This window comes from Lonchura striata, chromosome 3 (assembly GCF_050655825.1).
Source record: "Lonchura striata isolate lonStrDom1 chromosome 3, ASM5065582v1, whole genome shotgun sequence".
In the NCBI taxonomy this organism is placed as follows: Eukaryota; Metazoa; Chordata; class Aves; order Passeriformes; family Estrildidae; genus Lonchura; species Lonchura striata.
This window is the reverse complement of record NC_140705.1, coordinates 53,834,418-53,859,657: the sequence shown is the minus strand read 5'-3', so window position 1 is coordinate 53,859,657 and position 25,240 is coordinate 53,834,418. Positions and strand designations below refer to the sequence as shown.

Here is a 25,240-nt window from a genome sequence, read left to right as displayed (position 1 = left end):
ATGGTTAAGTAGAACTAATTGGGTAGGGAAGAAGTCAGCATTGTAAAAGGCATAAAGAATGATATTCAAACAAAACAAAACAGCATTTTAAAGCTGCAATGCAAGGTTAAATGTAAACTTTTAACGTGGGCAATGACACTGCTTTTGAAACTTTAATTTAAACTATTGGGCACAAGCATAATGATATGTTCTTATGGCATGATGATAGACTATTTCTTGTACAGAAACCCAACCTTACTCAGGGAACCCCATTATAAGAAATCTCCTCTGGGTTTCTACAAGGCTATATATTGAAGGTTACAAAGCTCCTGCTTCATTGACTCTGGCAGTTAGAAGGTGTGAAATGCATTAAGCAGTGGATTGCTAGAAGGAAAACCACCTGCACGGAGATGATGAAAATTAGGTTCTTTCTTTGCCTCTGACAGTTTCCATATAATACTAAACAAGTAATTTCCAGATGGCCACTAATTGTTTATTTTCAGAGAGCCACCCAAAGATCTGAGAACTAGTTTCAAATACTGTGGGTTAGTCATAGTTGAATTCTACTGGAACAATGCTTCAGACATAATGGATTGAGAAGGTGTGTCCTTGACACATTGGACATTGGATATTGAATAATAGTGTTGAGTTAAAATTTTGGCTTTCCCATTCTATGGCAGTTAATGCTTCTCACCTCAAACTGTTCTTCAGGTCCAGACCATCCTCCCAATATAGAAATATAGTTTAATTTGTGTATTCCAAGATATTTCAAGTTGAATATTTCAATAAACAACTCTCTTATGTATGCAAAACTGCATGGATTCATTTGCTTCAACATGAATATCTAGTTCAGTTCCTACAGGGCTTTTGGCACTTTTTTGATTAGCTTGTGATTCATCTCAAAGGGTCAACTGTGCTCTTGAATTAAATACATAAGGAGAAAAAAATAAACAGTATTGGAATGAGAAAATCAATGTATCTTGCATTTACTGAATACAAACCTATGTAGTTAAGCTTTGTAACTAAAATAGAACCTCCACTTTTGGACAGAAACCAGAGTACAGTTTGGAGTTAGAGTAGAATATCATGTAGACAAATTAATTTCAACAGAACAATAGTTTGAAGCATTCTATACACTTTATTTTCAAACTCAAGAAATACAGACTGTGATTCTTTCATACACAAGGAGAGTTCATTAAATGACAGAAAATGTAGGAAGATAGAGAGCCAAAAATGTGGGTTAGAAAAGGAATATTTTTTGTAGTAGCATGGGAGGATGAAACTCATAAGAGCCTTTTATATCTTTTAGTGACTCAGGTATTGCAAACTCAGATGACTGCCTAACAGCATAACAGTTGGCTGTCCAAATTCTCAGGCTAGAGGACTGAAGGCAAAGGGTTTATATGAGGGAAATCTTAAGTGTGCCTGAATCAGTTAAATCAAGCTCAGGGCACCCCTATTCCTGAAGTGAAGTGATGTTCACAGCTCATGATGCTGCAATTAGAAAAAAACAAATGCACACACACACACACACACACAAAAAAAAAAAAAAAAAAAAAAAAAAAGAAATTCACTAAGTGCATCAGAACTGTAAATACCACAGAAAAATTTAAATGTAATGCTCACTCAGAGTATTAAATGGTGGAATCTTAACCTAGAACCTGAGAACCTGTAATTTTCTTAAATCTGTCTATTTTATTTTTTCTTTTTTCTTTTTTTTTCCATTGTGAGCATACGCAATGTGGCACCTTGCATTAACAGGTCTCATATCACCTTCCTCTGACCCAAACTTCCAAAAAACTTCATACTACAGGAAATATTATTCTCCCACATTACTGTAGATTGATGGCATATGCATAGAAAATCTAAGGCCTCCTAAATTCCACAGAGAAATTTTAAGCAAGAAATAAGAAAGCTCCTGAGACCCTGCTCTATTTCTTAATACAAATGTTAGCATAAAAGAGACAATACTTCCCCTTCTAAAAAGGTCACTCAAAAATAAGCAATTATTTTAATTTTAAAAGTGTATGAGAATGTATGCTTACAACCTCAAAAAAATTCCTTTTTCATCAGAAAAGTTAACAATCTGTTACAGAAAAATTACTTCAGCCTTCTAGGCTGTGAGAATGCCACTGCATTGGAATTACAGATCTGATATACTGCAGGAGTTTACTCAAAGCAATTTTTCTTCGAGCAAGACAATATCTTATACTGAAAATGAGTGCATAAAATTAAAAAAAAATCTGAGACACTAAATATATTTTTAAACATTTGTTTAATTTTATTTAAAAGACTCCCTTCAAACCATAAAAGTGATTATTTAATGTAAGAACTGGATTCCCTTACCTTCTACATGGAAGAAAAGCCTGTGAAGGGGCTAAATTTTCAAGAGTAGTTCATTCGCAAGGGAAAAACTCAACTGTATATTCAGGTCAATGCTCTGGGATTTTGGCTAAAACCTCTAAATTCAAAAACATTGTTTTTGTCACTGCAATAAGGTGACATTGCAAGTTCCTGCAGGTATGATCTTTTGTTTTCACAGCCTACAGCCAGAAGGAGCCATTAGACCCTGTAGTTCTAGCTCCTGTAGGATACAGTTAGGTTTAAGCCAGACCTGTTACTGTATTATGCTCAAAATTAAGCTGTTAAGTTAGATGAACAAGGTCGCAGTGCCCAAAAGAGTAAGAGATTTGTTAGCCACAGTCAGAAAACAGGACATGGAAGGTAACACTTGTGCTCACTGTGGCAAGATCTGAGAGCCCAGTAGGTGATGTGATCTCAGAAGATGAACCACATTTTACACAGCACAGGAAGAAAAAGTCCTCTGTAGTGTTTGGCAAATCTAATGTGGTAGTTACTCTTTTCCACCTCCAAGTCTAGTAAAATCTGTATATATAAAGGGGACACATTACAGAGGACAAGAAAAGTGGAGATCCTGCACACTGCCTCAAAGCATGAATTTGTTCTGCCTGAGGTACTGTATCCCAGTGTGGTTGATCTCTGGTACTTAGAGGACTATCAAGAAATTTGGGATAGCTTGCTTATACATTGCTAATTGTTCATGAGGCAGAAAAATGCTGTGCTGATTCTTTCTGGCTAATAACTAATGGCCCTGTGCAAGAGATCCCATTGCAATTATTGCTTTACTGAGCAGCTGAAATTTAACAGGCATGCAGAGGGTGATGCCTACCACATCCCTGAAGCCTGGGGAGGGTGGCAATAAACATCACTTCACTGGACACAGACCTAGCAAAATAAGAGAGAACCGCACAACTATTCAGTCAGCCCAGTGGACCTACTACATTTTTTTCTCAGGAACTGGATTAAAGCAAATTTTTTAAGAATAAATCTAGCTTGAGGTTCTGACATGTCCTAAAACCTCTGCATATTTTGTAAAGCTTCTGATTTGCTGCGCCAATAGAAATTAAATTAGAACCCAAATTTTATTTTTGATATTGTGGCACAAGTAAGCTACACTAGTATTTGAAAAATATTCCAAGTCAGAATTGCCAGCCTATTTCCTTAAGGAAGTGACAGTACCACTCCTTATCCTTTGTTCTTAAGAATTAAATCTCAAATAAGCTAATCCACAAAACAATATGTGAAAACTCAGATTTCAAATAAAAACTTATTAAGGAGAGATACCAATATCAGTTAATGGCACTGCAAGAACATAATATTTAGATATATATTTATATATACACATCTGAATTTTAGGAAAGTAAAATAGGCAAGCAAGATAGTATTGTCTAACTCCTGCTTTTAAAAGGGATCTCTGTCTCTGACTGTTGATGTCAGACCAATGAACAATAGAGAAGTATGCTAACAGATACAAGGCCTATGCCAATTGTCTCTAATGTAAGATCACAGAATATTTATTTCCTTGCATTATGATAGAAACAGTGAAGTGTCACTGGTGTGAAATGGATATAAACAAGATCTTGAGTATGTTAATGTGTTAATGAGTTTTTTATAAGTGACCACAAATAGCACTTGTGTATGGAAATGTGCAGCAGCTGCTTAGAAAATTATGAGGGAAAAGGAAAGGATAACATCATAAGAGGTCCTGCCCCTAGCTGAGGCTCTGTGTGAACTGATGGATGCAAAACTCTCCAAATCAGAGATTTGTGGCACATGAAGGATTGGGCACTGTAAAATGTGAGCATTCACATGGGTCCTGTACAGCTGGGCGCATATGAAAATGGATTTTGGTTTTCAAGTCTCCTCTGTCTCTGTTGGCATGTACCACTCAATATCTCTTGAGTCCCATGGAACATACCTGGTACCTAAAACTGAATGATGGGCCTGAACTCTGGCATTTTTCCTGTGTGATGTGAAGTTAAAAGGTTTAGTACAACAGACTTGATTTAAACAAGCAAACAGAAACAAATATGATATTTACTTACTGTAGACGATTTCAGTACCTAAGGTTAAAGAGCCATCTGTTTCTCTGGTGTAATTCCACTGGTTTCAACGGAATCAGGGCAGGATAAATTTGATGCAATACGTTCACCTGGTCACCTAGCACACAGCAGAGACGTTCCCTTTGTGTGGAAGGCTGCACACAATCAGTTTGCCATCTAGTGGCAACTATTTTGAACACAGACAGCAATTAAATTGGTATGTGATTATTTTAGATAGCGGGATGTGTTAAATCAACTGACGTGAATGAAAACACACATTTTCAGGTAAAAACTATTTTGAAGCCTCAAAAGGTAACTGCATGTATACCCAACATTGTACATTCAGACAGGAAAATTATCCTGACTCAAGTTGTCTAACAAAAGCATTTTTGATTTTGCTAATACTTTCTGCACAGCATGACTGGGTGTAGATCACCTGCAGCATTTTACATAAAAGAAGATGGAACCACATACTGATGATTAGAAACCTTCTAATTCACCCATCTCCTACGCCTGTCAATCTCTCTCTGGGATTAAAAAAATGCTGTTGCTGAAAATTTTCACACAGTCAGACTGGCCCTACCTGAGTCGTCTCAGTAACTGGAGCTGCAGCTGCTTATGTGGGAAAAGCAATGACATGGCCAAGTCAGACTGTTTGTATTAAGATTATGAGTTACTAATAGAAAGACTAGTCACAGCTAGAGATCAAATGCCATACCTCCAAACCCAAAGCAGCTACCAGAGTCTGCTCAGGAAATGCAAAAAAGATGTCCTTTTTGGTGGTGGGTGGCCTGGTAATACTTATGCATTTATGTGAGTGGGTTTATTTTCCCTACTTTTAATGTTAATTCAGTTGTTCTTAAAAGTGACTGGACATTTATCTACTTGTAGTACTTAAATGACCTTTGTTACTATACTATTCCTTGACTATTAATACCATATGGATTGTTACATAGGAAATGTACCTGACAGAAAAATTCTATTATCCTTTTATAATTGCTTCAAGCTCAAAGTGACAAAGACTTCTGCCCTTCTTTTTGCACAAAGATTTCCATAAATTTAATAAGAAACTTTAAAAAAACATTAAAACCAGTGTCAGAATACAATGTTCCTAGACCTGATTTTAAGATAGTAAAAAGATATGAGTACTGCATGTCTAAATTATACTGAGAGCCTACTGTATAATGATGGAGATTTAATACTTAAGAACCAGCTTATATCAGTCTGCCTAGAAAGCATGCCACTAGCTAGCAGTGCCTAGTCTCAGTGAGTGACAGGAACCAAAGAGTGACAAAAGGTCAGCTATGAACACAGGTCCTCCAGTTTTAGAGTACCCTGAATTGGCAGGGGAATTCCCCAAATGTGGGAAACTTGAGCAACATAGTGCAAAAAATTGGATGTAGGGAAGATTTTCAGCTGCTGAAATTCATATTAGGATGTTATTAGCTATTATCAAGCAGAAAATGATTTAATAATGAATTCTGTTAAACTGGAGTTGTACTAAAGAGCTGTTGACATACATTTTGGAGATGTCATAAATACAAGTTATTTTGTTTGTTTTCTGACAAATATCAGCTGGATTTAATGTCAGAGGAGCATTAAAACTGAGTAAAAATTCTTTAGATGTCAATATTTATCATGTTTCAGAGCTTAATGATATGTCTGCTTACATTGTAGTCATCAAAAATATAAATATACATGGATGTTTCATTGGGTTACTGTATGCATCTGTACTCAGCTTCCTATTCAGTGATCACAGACAAATGCGCAATTCATTGAAAATAGACTTTAGCCCCATTTACAAATCTAGTTGTGATAAAGTGACTTGCATTCTGTTCTGGGCCATGAATCATGGTCACAAGAGTTAATTAAAGTTTTAATGGCAGGGTCAACAAGGTCAAGTGAATGAGTTTGTCTATATGTAATTAGGACTGAACAGAAGATAATGAAATGCAACAGGTGTAACCTAACATCAGAGAGCAGAAGCTGTCTGATGCATTAAAGTGCTTGACCTGAAGATTCAAAATTGCTTTTGGAGCAAAAGGTTGGAGAAAGTACCTTTTTACTTGTAAATGGAAGAAATTTCTCTCTAGAGTGAGACAATGCCCCCGCACCATCTCTACTCTCATTTTCAAACCTGCTGAACTCAAGCGTGTGAGTAATGCAACTGTTTCAACAGCACACATTTTCTAGGCAAATGCAGTGTAAATATGACTGCAGAAAAATCAAGATAAATGAGAAAATTTTGCAGGCGGGAATTCACCCTAGATGTGGTTTATTCCACATCAGATTGGTTTTAGAATTCCTTTATTTTCTCATATTAGAAGGATGAGTTCAAACTAAAGATGGCAAATAACAAAAATCACAAATTCGTGGCATTTTCAATCTAATAAGAAAATACATAATTTATCCTGACTCCTCTATTCATATATCTTTCTCACAAGCTTGCTCCTTCCTAAACTATTACTTTCCCTAGGTACTGATAAACAGAAAAAGCATATTTCACAAACAGGACAAAATGCATGCAGAGCAATTTACTGCATAATCCTAAGAACCCAGTGCAAAAGCACTGAGGCAGGTGTATTTAAACTTCATCTTCAGAGAGCAAAGGGAAATGTGTGAACATGTAAGTGTCTCAATAGCCTTTCCCCAGCAATGCCCCAGCTGTAAATTAACAGGTTTATGATAGCTATTGGCAGTGCAAATTTCTTTCTGCTATCTTGCCCATGCTGGAATCAGCCCTTCAATCAGAAGGTGCACTTCTGCAAATGAAAAGGGAGTTCAGTTTCCATTCCAAATAAATCCCAGTATGTCTCCTAAGAGCACCAAAAAGAGATCATTTATTAGTGCCACATATTGCTGTGCTGGGGACACCTTCCTAAAACAACTAAAAATGAGACTGGTCATGTTGTAGAGGCTCTACAGTTACATCTACCCCAGTAAATTAAAACAGTGACATCTATGACAGTTACATCCACTACAGCAAATTGAAACAGTGCCTGGAAACATTCCTGGGCATAGAAACGGGATGGCATATTGAATTAAATAGTAACAGGAAAGGTTCTTGTCCATGCTGGCTAGTATAGATGGGGAGGAAGGCCCAGGCCCCGGTCATGCTTCCCATATGGCTTGTGGGCAGCCATTCTGTCTGCTGGAGTGAGGGCACAGCACTCCTGCCATGCCTCATGGCTCAGGAGCATCCACGGCACTGCTGTGTCACCAGTATATGCAGAGTGGGGGGCTACTTGCTGCGATTTCACACAAAGTACACGATTCATAGTTGAACCAGCCATACAGCTGATAGTCCCATTAACTGCTCAACCCTTCCAAAATCATCTGCAATATCCTCTCCGCTGGATTTTGGCTTTTTTAATGGTGGAAAACTAGTGTTAGATGATGTAATAACAACCTGTTGGAATATCCATGAGAGAGCAGTCAGAGACAGTGTTAGAGAGGAAGCTCAAACAGAGCCATGGTGGGCTAATCCCAGGCCCACCAAGGAGAACCACTGATTCATCTCTGCAATCCCAGGGGAGCTCTGACATTCAGTGGCAGGCAGGAAGACAAACTATAGACTATGAAGAGCAAACACCTAGGTTTTTATCAGGAGAACTTCAACCCCTTTGCCCAAGTGTGAAACCCATCAAGATGGAACTTCTCTCTGAATCACCTCTCAGGTTAAAGGGGTGGGGCACAGTATGGGATGCAAGGGAGGAGTGTTTTTTGGGTTTGCCCAATATTTGCAATGAGGTCTTTAAGGGTGGAACCAAAGGCTGGAAAAGGAGGGATTAAGGTGATTGGTGAAGGAACAAGTGTGGCAAAGTGTATTTGAGTGTGAGAATCTGGGCCAGAAACAGGAGTGGGGCTGCAGTCACAGGGGTGAGTATGTCCTGGACTCAGCCACTGGACAAACTGGGATAAAGATGCCAACTACTGGGCAGATCATGTGCTGATCCAGCCTCTGGAGCTGGGTCACAGCTATCTTTCCATGTGTATAAATATGTATAAATCTTCTCACTAATGGGCTTCCAGCCTACTCAGACAATGACAGGAGCAGAATAAGACTGCAGCTGTTGTCTGTGTGTGTGTGTGTCTGTGTGTGAGCTCTGTGGTATCCATGTATACAGGTACATATATGCATAAATGTGGCATGCATGCACATATATATATGCTCTGTGTGCGTGTGCTTACACACAGCCTGGCTACTGTTTGATCTTGGGAGCATGGAGGTGTAGCAGCCTTTCTTATCTCCAAGTATTTGATCCCACATTATTTATTTTACTCTAACCATAGCAGCAATTTCACAGCCCCTCAGTTTTTGTGGGCTTAATCCTAAAGGGATTTTTCAGTGCTGCACTGTACTTACCAAAAATTCCCACTAACACTAGTGGAAATGCCAGAATTTCTTCAAAATATAGGCTTGTCAGCAAATTTAGCTTTTCAGCAGAAAGGCCAAATATTGATTTTTTTTTTTTTTTTTTTTTTTTTTTACAGACAATTAAACTTTCTTCTTAGACATACAGTGGGGCCAGAGTGGAAAGTTTACATTGCTTCAATTTTGTTATAGCTTCTCTCTGGATAAACAGAAGACTTCATTTTCAGTTCTATCAATCCTACAGCATTCACAAACAATAAAATTAATTTCTAGTTTGAATAAATAAAGCCTATTAAATTGGTTTCTTTGCCAATACTTTCAAGCTTTATACTGAACTTGGTCATGAAGCCAACAGTGTTAGTTAAAAAAACAAAAGATGTTTACTATTTTTGCTATTAATTAAGTCAACTCCTTGGATACAAGTAGCTCATTGGGGTTAATTATTTCTGAAAATAATCCAATTCATTTTCAGTTTGCTAGTCAAAAAAAAAAATTAAAACAGTTTTTGAGTTTAATTCTTTTGGTGCTATGAACATTTTAGAATTTGTAAGATTTAACACAGAGATTCAAGGAGAACTTTTCGGAAGCTGAAACTTCCTAAAATTCACATCTTATTTAATCAATTATATTGTAAGTTATTTTAGACAATATTACCAGGAATGGGGGCATTGTTAAAAACAATTCAACAAAATTTGAAATTAATAATAGATTGATACATTCAAAGAACATTCCTGCTTACATCTAATTCTCAGATTTCTCACCCCTTAAAATGTATCCATCTGCAACAGAGGTTGAAGAAGGAAAGAATCTAATTGCTTGAATCGTCATGGTGGCAGAGTCTAGACCTCACAGAAATCTCTCCTCCCATATTGGGGGTCAAGCTGTCATACTGAGGTTGTACAATGCATGTGTGACCAGTGCCAAGCTGTAGGGCCTGTCCTTCATAGGACACAACTAAACTATCTTTAGCCTTGACACGTTCCAAGCAAAGAAATATTAGTTCTCTTCCCTGCATTGACAGATTCTGCCAATCACTTCCAGCCACAAAAATAGTGGCCACCATTTATTTTTCCTAGCTCTTCTGTCCTGACACACAAGTGTAGTTCTTCCCTATCAGCAGATGGAGACAGAGTACACATGTTTTGATGCCATCCTCCAGTAAACTAAAAATTTCTTACCAGAAAATCCAGTCTGCATCTGTTTGGTTGAGTTCTCTATTTTTGTAAAGATTTCAGGATACTAAATCTAAAATATAATATAAATAAACTAATCTAAAACTTTTCATTTATTATCTTCTCTGATTTTAAAACATTTTTCATGTTTTGGAATTACCTAAGAAATGTGATTCCTGGTTTAGCCTTACTTTTTAAGGCACTGAGCTGTAGTGCAGTAACACAAATTACCTGTTCTTTTCCATGAGATATTCCTGTAATATTCCTGTATGATACAGTTCTTCAAATTGTTGTTAATTATTTTTGCAATGCTATTTGACAGCATCACAAATTGTAGGTGTAAATGGTAACATTCCTAAAAAAGTCAAAACCCAGAAGAAGAAACCCTAAATAATAAGCTTAGGCACCAAACTTAGCTGTAAGCCTTATAAAATTTTTGTCACAGTTCATTATTACATTTGACTTTGGTACAGGTGGCAGATAGGAACTAGGTATTGCCTTGGTACTATTAGTTGCCATTATCATATTCTAGGGAAGAATTACTGCCCTATAGAAGTATCCTTAATTTTACTTTCAAAATGTGTTCTCCATTCTGTGATTTTCTGCTGTTATGTTTTTTTGGATCTATCTTAGATATTGTCCATTGCATATCACTACAAAGGGAGTATATGTGTACAGCCAATGTCAAAAAATAGTCTTTACTAACTATTGTCAAGCATTTGAGGGTCAGGTACTGATATCCTATGTAAAGGAACTGTTTCCTGTCCGTTTCCACAAAGCAAATTAGCACAAACTCCATGGGTTCAAAAGTAATGGAGTACTATTTTTCCTCACAGACCTAATAAAATTCAATAAAGTAATGACAAAAAAAAATGTATGTGTTTAAAAGTAGGGCTTGTTGAAACCCAGAGTCGATAATTTATTTTAAATTCCATTAAAACTTCTCTTTTCTCTCTCTCTGCTGAATAGGAGTTATAATTTTTTTCCTGCAGCTGATCCAGTAAATTTTAAGAAAATAAAAAATACAAAAGGTCATAATTCCATTATCTCAACGTGTAGCTAATAGCATCATCTTTATAGTTAACATTCACTATTCAGTGACTTATTATTTTGGATCACACACACTTTCTGCCCCTTCTAAGTTTGATTTACTCCTGTTCATTGGGCTACCACAACTTAAATATTTACAATCTTGAAGAAAAGGTGCGACACAAATGTTGCACTGTCTTCTCTCAGGGTATTTAAAGTTTTCAACTGTGCCATAAGAATGGGAAGAACCTCTAAGTCAGCCCAACAAATCCATGCCTACAGCTTCAATTCCATTTCAGTCAAACTTGTTGATTTTGTTTCTATCATCAATCTTTGACTAAATCCATCCTTTGTGAAGAAGTCGGTGAATGTAAACTCTTGTTATGTTTAATAGTTATCTGAGATTAATGCAACCCACTACTTTTTCAGTTATCTTGCTAATTATAGCTACTGAAAAAAATTCTGCAGATTAATTTTAGGTCATGGCTATTTTCAGCTGATTTTTTGGGGTAGATAGTGTGCTCTTTGAATGAAGAATTTTGCTCTTTTCCAAATATTTTTTAATTATTAAAGCAAATATTTCTTCATTTATTTTCTAACCCTGAAAATTGCAACAGTTTAAGCAACATAGTTTAGGGTTTTTTATTTTGTTTCAGTATGTTCCTTTGCCATCACTTCAGTCCGGAAAATAGGACTTTACTGATGTACAGATTTTCATGCTAGTATTTTTGCACATGAAGGAATTTCACACAATACTACCAGTAATTTCCCTGGCAGTATTCACAATCTGGAGCGATCAAATCTATGAGTGAAAGCTCTTGTTTGCCGAGTGCATACTGCATTTTAGAGCAGATAACATTTATTTTGTATGACTAAAAAGGCATAAAAAACCCTAATGAAATTTGCACATATTATGTTAGTGTCAGCAGAAAAAGAAGAAGTTCATTCTTGGTTCAGTTTCAGAAGCATCTTTTTTTTCCAAATAATACAGCACACTGAATCATAATGTGCCTGTAAAAAGTCAAATTTGAATCCATTAAGGAGTTGCTCACTAGAAGTTGGATGTGCTCTAAAGCACATTAAATTTCATTCTACTGAAGGAACAAAATACGGTTCAGGAAAAAAAGAGTCATAACACAAGTCTGGAATTTCTTAAATTAATTATACCTAATTTAATGTGAATCATACTTGATGTAATAAAGTGATAGCCAGAAGAAAAATGTTAACAAAGAACATTGTGAAGAATGTACCACTCCACATCTATAGTCAATAGAATTAATGCTAGAAAATGTAAAAGATAATTAAAAGTAGGAAATTATAATAACCCCAAGGAATTGTGATCATATGAATGCTGGGGAAAAAAGCAATTAAAAGGGGCAAAAGAATAATAATGTTGTGTCTAAATAGCCAAGTTATGTTTTAGAAATGCCTTGGCTGACTGAAGCTACAAAAGTACGAACATTGCATGAGCAAGCAGGATTTTCTCTTTGCTCTTTAGCAGCTTACATTTAGCGCACAGATGTCTTCTGTCTCAATTCTGTTTAATCCAATCTACTCACCTCACCCCACCCTGTCCTATACTTACCCGTTAGAATGTTTTTTGGGGTGAAAACCAGTTGCTTCTTCCTGCTAAAGCTGGCATATGGAATATAGCAAGAGCACTTCCTCTCACTCATCATGTGTCCATGGCTCTCAAGGTCAAAATTGCTGAAACCAAGGTAAAGGGAATTGAGTTTATTTGGTGTTGTATTTGTCACCAGATAGTATTAGAGGATTAGACAACTGCTGTGGGGCTGAAATGAGCTGTTGCTTTCATTCTTACAGACTGTTCTTCAGTGTTCTCTTCCTAAAAAAACCCCTCAAATTAAAAAGATACTTTATCCTGTAGCGCTGGCAGCAAGTACTGCAAAGTACATCTTATAAAAAGGATTTCAAAATATGTGATATTGTTCCACTTATGAGATAAAATTCTTGGAAGTGTTATAAAATTTTACATTTGATGTCACCAGTGATTTCCGAAGATTCTTCTTTTAAGTTGTTTTGACATATAATGAATAATCCCGTAGATTTTAACATGTGAGTATTTCCAAAAGATCTAGAAAGGGGAAAATAGATTGAAAATAAAAAGTACTCTCAGATTTAAAAAAAAGTATGTTTAAATTTCTGTGGCAATGTCAAATTTAAAAAAAATTAGGCAGGATGTGATAAAACTGGAAAAAAATTCTGTGTCTTTATTTTTGTGTTGTGTGCATTTCCTTGCCCTACTCAAGTGAGCAAAGTGTACTATACCTAATGCCTCACTGCATCCCTAAGACAGGGACTAGGAATATTCTGGGTACAAAGAGAAAAATACTGTGTCTTTGAGGCCAAAGAAAGTTGGTCTCTGACTTCAAGGCTGGGAACTCACCTACTGTAATTACAGGTCAATAGGTCATTACCTCACAGCCTTCCTTCAGCTCTGTGATTTTCCCTTCAGTCCTGTCTCTCCACTTTTATTGCTGTACCAATCTCCATCCAGGGCAGAGAAGGCTTCACAGAGGCCGTGGCAAGAGGAGGGGCAATGAATAAAGGTGAATCACAGGAAAAGTGCATCTTCTCAGAGCAATGAAACAAAAAAGATTCCCACCAAAAATGTGCCAGACATTAAACTTCCAATGCTTGAAGTTATGCTCAGGGGAGTAGGAGGCAGCATGGCTGCCAAACTTACATGTGACAATGTAGTTGATCACCATCACCACAGTGATGGTGTGCACTGTGGAAAGGAAGGGATCAAATGAGTTATTTGGCCAATTTTCATTTAGAATTAGAATATAGACAGTGCAAAGGGGCTATATTTAGCCCACAAATCAATGTGGCTGAAGAGATTAATAATTCTCAGTTTTTGTTTGGCTTTGTCTGGATGTAGGGGGGGAAAAAAGATTAAGACTATCCTGGACTTCTTGTTATTGACAAACATCAGTTTCTGCAGGCATGATGGTTAATCTCCTGTTGCATTAGAAACTAAAGCTCTTTGGTCTCTCTTCTTGTGGGAGATAGATGCAGTATTCAATATTTAACACTTTACAACATTTAGCAATATAAAAATAGGTGGTTTGATATATTCACAATGTTCCTACTTCTGTCAATGTTGGATGCTTCTGTAAATACATTACTTACCACACAACCACTCAAAGAACTAAGGCCAGAAATTAATATGAGAGTTGAAATTTCATCCTCAGAAGCATCTATTACTGCTTAGTAGGATGTCTTATTTCCAGAGGGAGTTACAAGCCAAGATGTCCTTCCTGCATCTTTTGAATTTGTCTAGCTAGAACTTGTGGCTGTTTACTTCTTGTGTCTTTTCTGATAGATTAAAGACCCCTTAAGTACCTGGTATTTTCTGTGAAGGTACTTATCCATCATAATCAAATCATCCCTTGGAGCTCAACAGATTGACCTCTTTAGGGCTGTAGCCCTAATGAAGAAAAACCCCAAACATTTCTAGCTATACCTTTTTAGTTTCTTCTCTGTATCTTCTTAATTTCTTAATAGCCATCAAGAAATGTCCTTCTACTTTTAGGAGCAATTGTAAATTGTTTATATAGTAGGAATACAACAATATATGATAGAAATAAAAGCCATGCATCACAGCCACATTAGGAGCTGAAATGTACCAAAGAGCTTTTAGCACATTTATGTAATCAGCAACAGCAAAAATTCTGCCTAAATATTTTCTTTTACAATTTTTTTTCACATTATGCTTGATAGAAATCTAGAATTATTTTCTAAGAATGCCTGATGTTAACATGGCTTTAGGTTTTACTGTTTTATGCCCTTTTGCAGGTTGTTCTGGTGAACCTGTTGATATGCATAATAGTTTTCTACACTGTGTACTATGTGGTCCTCTCTGTGTGCTTTGCAGTATTCAGGTAAGATTTCCCTGTCTTTAGTCTGATATGCTGGCATACTGCAACTCATGGGTGGAGTTATGCCTATTTAAAGAAAGCATCCAGGCTGAGGAACATAATTTTTAAAATTCAGTTAAATTGTTATACCTGAACTTTCTTTCAAATTGTCAAGTGGAGACTCAAAACTAATATAAAATATTGGTTCTAATATTCTTAAACAGAAGTGAGCAAGGGCAAAACCACAACTCAGAATGGGACTTAGAGAGCTTGCAAAAATCCAGAGTATTCTATTTATCCTATTTAAAAACACTCATAATATGTCATCTAATCTAAATTCTAAATACTAAAACTCTCTGTTTAAAATTATTCATTTTGTTTCCACAGGATTAAAATGTTGGATGGTTTGGCACCTTTTGATTTTAAAACAAATCCCTCATGGATTAACCCATATTATTTAGGTAACTGAAGTTTCTTTATCATTTTTTCCCCCTCACTCAAGAAAATATATTGCATATGGATGCAAACCTGTCTTCCAATGGATAGTATTTTATAGCTGTTTTAGTAATACCAATGATTTCTGTATTTTAATTACACTGCAATTAAATGTTGATGCATCTTGCAAGCACTTCTCATTTCTGTACTGCTACTCAATTTCCAAGTGATTTTTAGGCTTTTTGTTGAGTTCTTCTATCTTGCATCATCATAAGAAACTGCCTGCTTTTCCAGGGTGCTTCATTTTCATTGCAGAACAATTGCCTATTCTCCATCAAGTTCCTTCACAAAGTAGTTTAATTTGATTTTCATACTGCAGCAATGCAGCAAATTCCATATGAATCACTGGATTCTGATCAGAGAAATGGGTCACATTCAACTAATGGCAATTTTGCTTTGGTAATGCTTGAATACAGTGGGCATTAAAATATCAGAATTTGATTGTAGCTCAGTCCCTAAAAGTATCATTATATGTCCTAATACAAATTTCTGCAATTTTTCTGAAGCTCTCAAAATATATCCCTTTTCCTAAACAGCAACTCCCAAAGAATTACATGCCTACATAAAGTTTTACCAGATTTATAATCTATTTTACAAAGGCAAACCTCATAATTGTCAGTAAAATACATAAAGCTCAAAAGTAAATTGGTCCATAGCTTAAAAGAGAAATAAAAATGCATGGATATTTGCACAGTATTAATACTGATTTCAGATGAAGAAAGAACATTTATGTTATGCCAATGGAAAAAAAAAAAATTAAAGCATATTCCATTAGAATTACTTTGCAGGGCCAAATGTAATTACTGTATCTCAACATGATTCCCCCTCCCCCCCCTCAAATTTTATCAGTTAGTTTGATGCAACATGTTTATATGCCAAAGACAGCAGCTATTTCATACCACCAATTAGTATTTCTTTCTGCCCATCCATGAAAATGCATAACTATCTCAGGTATTTTATCTTCTTATTGATACTGTTTGGAATATGAGAAGATGTCTTTCAAAACCGTGTTTGGTGAAAATATCCTTTTTTCTTTTACAGTTCTTGTGATATCCTTGGAAATAACTTTCTTTCTTTGTGGTCTGCTGTTTGCTTTGGTTGTGGAAGAATGGGTTTGGGACTATGCTGTAACAGTTACTATTATTCATATCATCATAACTTCAGCTGGTAAGTAGGTTTACTGCTAAATAGTATCACATAGTATCACAAGTTGAAGGACAAATCCATTAGGATTCATCCAATGTATTACTGGACTAACTTAATTTTCCCTAAAGCTAAATACATATGTATCTCTATTTTCCATCCATTGGACTCATACCTCTATTTAAATTCTCCCATTTTAAACTTAATTCTGAATCTGTTGCAGAATTTTAAACCGTTATATTCTTATGAAAAATCAGGAGTTAGTTCATATTCTAACAATTAGTACCAAACGGATCCAGGCTAGATACAATTTCTGCATCTGGCAAATGTGGTTTTTTGTGTTTTTGTTTTTTTTTTTTTTTTTTTTTTTTTTCCAAAACAAGACAGTTTTGAACAAGACATTAACAGTTGTTCATGTCTGGATATTTTAAGAACTACTCATTATCACTTTAGCTCAACTTCAGAGTAAAAATGGAGTTTTTCTTCAGCAAAGTCAGTGCAAAGGTTTTAAGTCAGATCATTTGAACTAAATCTCAATAAGGAAAATCAAGCATTTTACCACAGAAACCTTTTCCCCCCTCCGCGAAAATCTACCCCTTAAAGGAAAGAAAAAGAAAATAATTAGCTGCTGTAAATGAGACCCATCATCTCTTTTTGCTAACACCTAGTAATCTGGTCCCTCGTATCATGCTGTTTAGCAGAATGCTTCTATGGCTAATTAGGAAATATATTTTAACTCCATCCTTGCCAGACCCTATCTGGGGATTCTTTTCTCTTAAAACAATGAAGTTAATATGTTTATTCTAGAATGCAGAGAAAGGAAAATATTTTTTGACAAATTAGGACGCACTCCCTACTGTATAAAATTAATCTTCCATTTTCCATTGCTTTGTCCATTTGTCTTTTAGCACTTCATACAGACAGGAGATTCCCCAGTTCCCTAACAAATTAAGCCAGAGACCAACAGAGACTCTATCTAAAAAAAATTAAGCATAATTTCTCATCTACTAAATTTGGTTTTCTCGGATTTAAACTACTGCTATTCCTCATTAATAATTTTTGTATCGAAATCAAGGAATTTACAAAAACTACCAAACCCCCCGCCCTGTTGGTACATAATTTTTACAGGGAGTTAGCTTCTGTCATTCTATCGGATGATGCGTCTTGATGTCCCAACAGCCCCAGATTTATCATTGTTTCCTTCAGATGGCCAACCAAACCTCTGCTGGCTGGCCCTGAGCTGTCGGCACATGCAGTGTGCTTCCCAGCCCCCCGCAATACCCCTGTCAGCTTTCTCTGGGGGAGGCAATGTGGGGTCAGAGAATGGCCCTGCATTTACCCACAGTGGGACTGAGGGTCAGCTTGGGTGTGGCCAGGGCAGGTGCTGGTCAGGACCTAAAGCATTTGTCATTTCAATACATGTAAAAAACATAACCTATGAAGCATAACCTATGAAGCATACTGCACTTCTTACTTGTGCCCATTCTTACTGTTTTAAAATTTATGTTTCTACTTTTCCTCTTGCAGTTATGTCTGAATTCCCCTTGATGTTACACTGGTGGCTGGCATTAGGTATAATTTAATTCTTTAAAATTTAAGTTGCTAAAATCTGTGTAGAAAATTAGTGTTTATAAACTGTTTCTATTAAATATCTATTGCCTCAATAATCTGAGAATTGTCAACATTTAAAGAAGTACAGGCATTTTGTTCATGCTTCTTTTAATGACACTGGTAAATAATGCTGTACTAGGATTTTCTTCACCTTAGAAAAATCCTCTCTTTTAAGGCCAGAATATGCTCATCTTACACTAGTCTTGCAAACAAACAGCAGGCACATGGCTTGAAATAAGTCATGATTAAGTCCTGACTAATCTCAATTAGTCAGGACTTAATCATGATTTATTTAACCTGTAATGAGTTGAAATGTATCTCAGTTCAGGTGTCAGAAAGACAGTTGTCCAAAGTCATAGCTTTTCTTGATACCCTTTAAAATCAATAAAAAGCCAGGTACCTTCAGAGTCAAGATTTATAAACATGTGTAAGTACTTACAATAGATGAGATGAATTTCAGTCATCACATTTCCTCAAAGTGAATGGTAAAACTACATTTCTGAATGTTTAATTTTCTGTAAAACTAGAAGCATAGATTTTTACATGAAAAGTAGATGCTCTTGAAAAACAGTAGTTAAGGGTAAAGGACTGGCTTTTGTTCTTCTTTCTTATATTATGGATAACAAGGATGAACCACTGCAATAAATTCCTAAGTGATGGGGAGAGATAAATTCCCTGTCCTACAACAGATTTTGCATTAGCAGTTGTGGAGGCTGATATCTTTGTAAGTAGTTAAAGCCTGTCAGTTTAAAGTTTTATCATAAAGTTTGTATTCCACTATAAAAATTAATACAAAACAACCATATTGTTTCTTTCAGGTTCTGGAGTAATTTCAATGATTTGTGGAGGACAGATTTTGGCATATTGCTTGTTCAAAGACAACTTCATTTACCCAATTCTAGATGACTTTTGAAAAGAAGTATTAGAACTTGCCTTTATAGCTATGTGAATTCTATTGTTTCATTAATCAATGTAATTAAAATGAAGTCAGCAACTCTCCAATCGTAAGGTTAATATTTATCTTACAAGACCTCTTATATCTTATGTTTTTTGGCAATTTCATCACTTTCAGTTTGTATGTACATTTTTCATTATCAAGTAATTAGATACACTGTCTCTTTTTTAAAAATCAAGAAGCCATAAGGAGGATTAGAGAAATGGTGCAACATTCCTGCAAAATCCTATAAGTAGAAGGAAAACATTTATTTGAATGTAATGCTTTCAGGGTGCCTGTTACCTGTTGTATTTTATGAAATGCTGACTCTAATTTAGACTGCTGTCTGACCTCTCACAAGCACTGAAGAACTTTAAAATTATCCTATCTGGCATACATCAGTGTAGGTTTAAAACAGTCTTTACCGATAAACTCCTGGCAAAGAAGAATGGTTGGACTCCACACACCTCTGTGTCTCATTCCCTCTTAAAGCTCTCACTTAGAAGCTGCCCAAGTCAACGGGAGGCAGAGGTACAATCCCTAATGCTGGATTTACACCTTTTCCTTCCAGGGGTGCTACAGGCAATGTTTTCTACAAAAGCTTCAGGCTATTCTCACTTCCACTAATGACCTATGCACGGTCTGGCTGTGCTGAAAGGCAAATGCCACTGACACACTTTTCTGCATTTCCTTCTTTCTCCCTCAGCTATTGGTGGCCAAAGTGGGAGTTTATGGGTAGTGGTAATTAAAAGCAACAAACAAACTGTAGTAGTGGCTTCAATTTACTCTTTATGTCTTTAATCATAATAAAGTTGTAACAGAAAATTTGTGAGAAGGCAAATTAGTCTTAAATATGAAATCCAGTGATTGGATTTGAACTGCAGTTTGTTCAGAAGACTAAATTGCTGTTTGCACAGGAGTACTAAATGTTGCATTTGCCTTAATCTCACTCAACAGATAATGCCTCTGAAGAATCAGTCCCCTGTTGATCTAATCAAATATCTTAACATTTATTGCAAGTTTTGACATTTTCAAATAAGTTTCAGTACTGAAAGTACATGTACAGTGGGAAGCACCATTCAGAAGACTCCCAAAAGAAGGAGCTTGTTTCTCATGAATGATACATATGTAAGTCATTTTAGAGAGAAAGCCAATATGTAAATCCATAGCACTGAACAGATGTAGACTTTAGAAGTTTTTCAGCATAATATGCTGCATACTGAAGTCAGAAGGGATAATTCTGAGAGTGAATAAACAGGCTTGCAAATCTTCAGAAATGTGACTGTGCAGATAACTGATACTATAGTTTGGAAAATGTTTGGGCACATCTAGGTGTGTTTAATTTCAGAATTATAGAAATGAATGGGAAGAAAGTAAGGTTTACTGAAGATTTGTACCCCTGTTCTCTTCATCACAGAGTTTGTGTGTGTAGGTAGTGTGCCATGTGGCAGAACATGAGTGGATTAGATATAAAGTTAATCCATGGGCGGAACATGTTTCTGTTTTTAACCTGACAGGATTTTCCTCTGTGTGTGTCAGCCCAGCTGTAGCTTTTAGTTGTTCTGCTGTCCAGTCTTAACATTTTTTCACTTTTATTTTCTATTTAAAATTTTAAATCTCCAGCAAGAAATGCCTTCTGACTAATATGAAGAGTGCTTTAGTCCCAGTATTTCTTCAAAGCACATACAACTAAGCCAGTGTTAGAAAATCAATCACAGCAAGACCTCTGTCAAGGATTTAAAAGCATTAGACCAGCTACTAAAGGGTTATTAGGTGTTTGCATTACTTTCAGATATGGAATTGTGAGACAATTTCATCATTATTTATTTCATCTTTTCCATCACTTCTATGTTGCGTCCAATGATAAATATTACACCTAATGTGAAAGTGTAGGCAAATTTCATATTGTGCAAATAAATACTAACACAGGAGCAACATGAGCTGTATCTCTGTGGCCATTACCTGGTTAGAAGCCTTCAGATGGTCAGCCTGGTTAGAAGCCTTCTAATACAGTGTGATTCCAAACTGAGGTACCAAAAGAGTACTTTTGAATATGACAAACCTGGCTGTTTCTGGAACAAAAATAAAGTGTCCCACTTGAGCAATTTGCATGTGACTAATTGATAACAATCAACCGTCAAAGTGGCTAAGAAGAGCTGCTGGAAGAGACAAAGGGCATTGTATATACTTCCTGGCAGACCTGCTGAAGAAAAGAGAGCTGCAGAAAGCAGAAGGAAAAGAGAGAAAACAACAACAGGGACATGTGTTTGGAAAAAAGGCATGTGAAAGCAAGAAATGAGAAGACAGATTCAGACAAGATTGGTGAAAGAATAAAATCTGAAGATTGAACTTTTAGCACTGGAGTCTCATGACATGAGACTCGTATGCCACTTGTAAGCAGCAATCTGTTTCTCTGCTGATGTACACATGATTCTAGAACACATGTTCTGGTCTCCACAACCAGAGTTACAAGTGGGATCTGTGGTGTTATGCTTGTGGCTCCTGCTCCAGGATTTTCAGAATTCTTTGCTGCCTGACTCAGCCAGTAACGGGAATAATGTCTAATGTAGTTGTTGTGGGTTTAGTCTTATTTAACTCCTTGTGACACAGTCTAGCAGTCACAAGTTTGCACATACCCAGGTATCAGTGGGGGTGTAAACAATCTTGAAAACATTACAAGCAGAAGGAGACTTCATCCACTTCCAGGCAGAGTCTGCAGGGAAGAGGGTGAGAAGTTGCAAACAGAAATCAGTGGAACAGTACACAAATAGCATACCTTAATAATACCATACTTAGAGTAATTTTAAGATTTCTTTTCAGAGGCAAGAAACTTCTTTTCATCATGTCCAACCACCTACTGAGACAGATTATAGTTCTTGGTTCGGCCCTCTCTCTTTCCCTGCATTCATCCTTGCTCCAAATGGTCAAGTGTCTTTCTTGTAACAAAGAATGTGAGTGAAGTGGGAGGGGAGAGGTGGGGGCAGTTGAGACTCTAAACATGCATCCTTAGGCTAATGATTAGGAAAGTGGCTAATACCAAAAAAACCTCCACAAACCTGGCTCTGGGAGCAACAAACAAACTCAATCACATAAAACCCAATCAAATATCAAGCTAGAGTACAGGAAACATTGATTTTTGGTTGGCATTTTTGCAAAAATATAGATTAAATACTTATCATTTCCTAGTGTAGTAAAGAGCTGACAAACTAAACCTGTCATTTTTCCAGCTCTGTAAATGGCTTGATCAGCATTTCCATCTCTTTTGTATGCAAACTTTAAAAAGTGAGCAAAACAAAACCTTACACTGCTCATTATTTCTGTGTTCCTAAAAACACCAACAGCTGGGGCACCAATAAATACAAGAAAACACAGTATGAAGAATACTGGATTACCAGCAATGTAGATGAGTCACCTGCAGTTTCCTGTGTTGGATATACATGCACAGGATTCCTGTGCCCCACAGTCTTTTGACCAAGTGAGCTTTGTTAAACTGAGGAAAGATGTGAAAGCCTTACACATTCTTTATTTCATCATCTGGTATGTATGCTGACACACCATAAAGTTAGAGCCTTGTTATTCTCCACAGGTATTTAAAGATTTATTTAAATATTTTTTTTATTTTCCAAATGCGATGTACTTGGAATATTTATTTCTTGGCTTAAGATCCTGTGTAATCATCCACCTGCTCAGTAATGTCTAATACTCTAATCTCTCCTTTTTTTCTGAGCTAATCATGGCCCCAGACAGCATGTACTCTCTCATTAGATGTCAGAGAGGATAAAGGTCTTAGGAATGGTTATAAAATTTGATGGTGTAATTAATGCCTTTATTATTGGCTTTAAAACTTTTAGTGTGAGGATATGTCCCAACCTCACCTCTACTCAAGGAGATTGATATGGATGCCTTTACAGCTGCTCTTCAGTTACACCAAGATAATGCTGCCTGTTTTGTAGGGCAAGATTGCTCTATGATAGACTGAGGTCCTACTCCATCCATCCACCAATTCAAGGGACAAAAGGAATACCTTGAAGGCCTCTCCCAGTTCATACACTCAGGTTTCCTCTACCAATAAGGGTGAAAGAAGGGAAAGATATGTGCCTAGGTGTTGTCCTGACATGTACCATGGCATGAGCTTGGACTGGGGATTTGGGAAGCAACACTATGACACCAAATTCCACATTGAAAACCTGAGGAAGGGCCTTGGCCCCAATTTTTTCAGGTGGCTAGCCCCTAGAAAACAGTTGCACTCAGATGGAAGGATGAATGGTTGAAACTGGAGCCTGTAAGGAAGATGCAAATTATGTTACATCCTTGCTGTCACTGCCCTAAAATCAAATTAGTTGCAGCCATTTTTATTCCTTACATTCCAGTGAAAATAAATCTTAATAGGAGATAAGGAGATTTCTGTGCATTTGCAAAAAGATCTGTAACAAAGTGCTGATACTTGCTTCCAAAGCAAAGATTTCTATTAGAACAACACTTTATAAAAGAACCACAGTATATAGATGCTCTCTCAGAGTGATCTTGTCACCATATTTTCAACACTCAAAGGAGAAGTGTTTAAAAAACCCCATGGGTTATGGCAGAATACATTAAAAATTGCCAACATCCTAGCAGTCTTCAGAAACTTCTCAATACAAATTACCTCTAGATCAACAGCTTTTGAAATATAATGAAAAAAGTTCTTAATACATTTTGTAAGCCTTGATGGGGTTACACACACACAAGTACCATTAAAACTGACAGAAAAGATCCATGTGTTTGATAGTCCATATGGTATGGACTGAAAAAGTTTGTAGATACTAGCAAAACTACACAAGCAAATTCAACAGCAAATTATATTGACATTAATTCAAACTTATTATTTAAAATAATCTGAATTATAAGGAATTGTTTTAACACAAATTCTCTGTAAAATTATAGCAAATCCTACAAAAGTCAGAGTACACTCTGAGGAGAGAGAAAGACAGGCAGTGAGTGGCAAAGGCAGAGAGAAGGTGTTCCAAGAATGTAGCAGCTTCACTACTGCTTCAGTAGGAGCTTCAGTACTGAGGAAGAATGAAAGAGAACTTAAAGGTGATGAGCCAAGTTACCTACCTCAGAGCAATTTTCCATTCTACTGGGAGATGTGCTGGTAGCTAGTGCTGGCAAAATTTTCAGTAAATAAATTATACACAAAAATTCATTTGAAGACACCCAAAACCATCAGTGAACATAGTTGATTGGGTTTTGATTGAAAAATAAAAAAAGTAAAAAAAGTGAAGAGTGTCAATGTTGGTTCATTTCAGCCCCATTAGATCTCAGTTCAGGACAGACCCACAAAGGTACAAGCAATGACAGTGGAGCCATTCAGATCTAAAGCAGTGAACTCCCTAGATCCCCTGAATTCATCATTCAATTATTTGGTATGCTATGCTTTATTGCAGTTTTTAAAGCATTCAACAGTTGCTTTAGAAATAAATTTTATTTCCTGAACATTTGCCATTGAAACATTTATAGAAAAATGAAAATTGTAATTGAAAAGCAACTACAGTTTTTCCATTGTCAGGAAATGAAACATCATCAGGTCTTCAAGTTTTGAGCAAATAAAGTCAGTTTTGAATAAAAATAAAGTTATGTTGAACTGAAATTTTCTCACAAAAATCTGCTTAGACCAGAAGGCAATTTTATTGAAAGAAACCTTTTTCCCTCAAATGATAATGTTTCAGACCTTATTTGTTGTATGTATTTTTAGAATGTGTTATGTATCACTAGATAACATTTGCAGACTGTTCCAGTTGCCGAGGTAACTATGTTATTTTAATGATCAGCAGAGAGGATCATTATGTAAAACATTATGTTAATTTCAAACACAGAAAGTTGATGTCTTGCTGTTACCTTGAAACTGCACCTTTTTTTTTTTCCCTTAAAGTGCATTTTTCCATAAAAATTAATGGTATAGCTAAGTGCTTGAGTATCCTTTTCAGAGTGATTCAGGATGGCTTTGAAGGAAAATAAGGCAAAAAATGATACTTGACAACCAACTAATGGCAGATGAAGAAATTCAAACCACTGTATTATTTTACAGGAAGAGTACAGGAAAATTGTTTCAATATATTCTTAATAATCATGGACAGTGTGCAGGAATTTTAGGAAAGCACATCTATAATTTCATTTTTAACTTAGAAATATATTATTGTTTAGTTAAGGAAAACAAATTATAAAGCATATTTGAG

General features: G+C 36.2%; 1 protein-coding gene across 1 annotated transcript in view; it reads left to right on the top strand.

Annotated features, from left to right (window-relative positions):
• The window catches only part of TMEM244 (transmembrane protein 244), a 31,744-nt gene extending 11,742 nt beyond the window's left edge, over positions 1-20,002 (top strand). Inside the window, exons 2-6 of the mRNA XM_085576218.1 lie at positions 14,781-14,866; positions 15,230-15,303; positions 16,379-16,504; positions 18,008-18,050; positions 18,890-20,002. Of these exons, the coding sequence (XP_085432344.1) occupies positions 14,781-14,866; positions 15,230-15,303; positions 16,379-16,504; positions 18,008-18,050; positions 18,890-19,004 (444 nt within the window). The 3' untranslated portion in view covers positions 19,005-20,002. The remainder of the gene's footprint in view (positions 1-14,780; positions 14,867-15,229; positions 15,304-16,378; positions 16,505-18,007; positions 18,051-18,889) is intronic.
• The last annotated feature ends 5,238 nt before the right edge of the window (positions 20,003-25,240 follow it).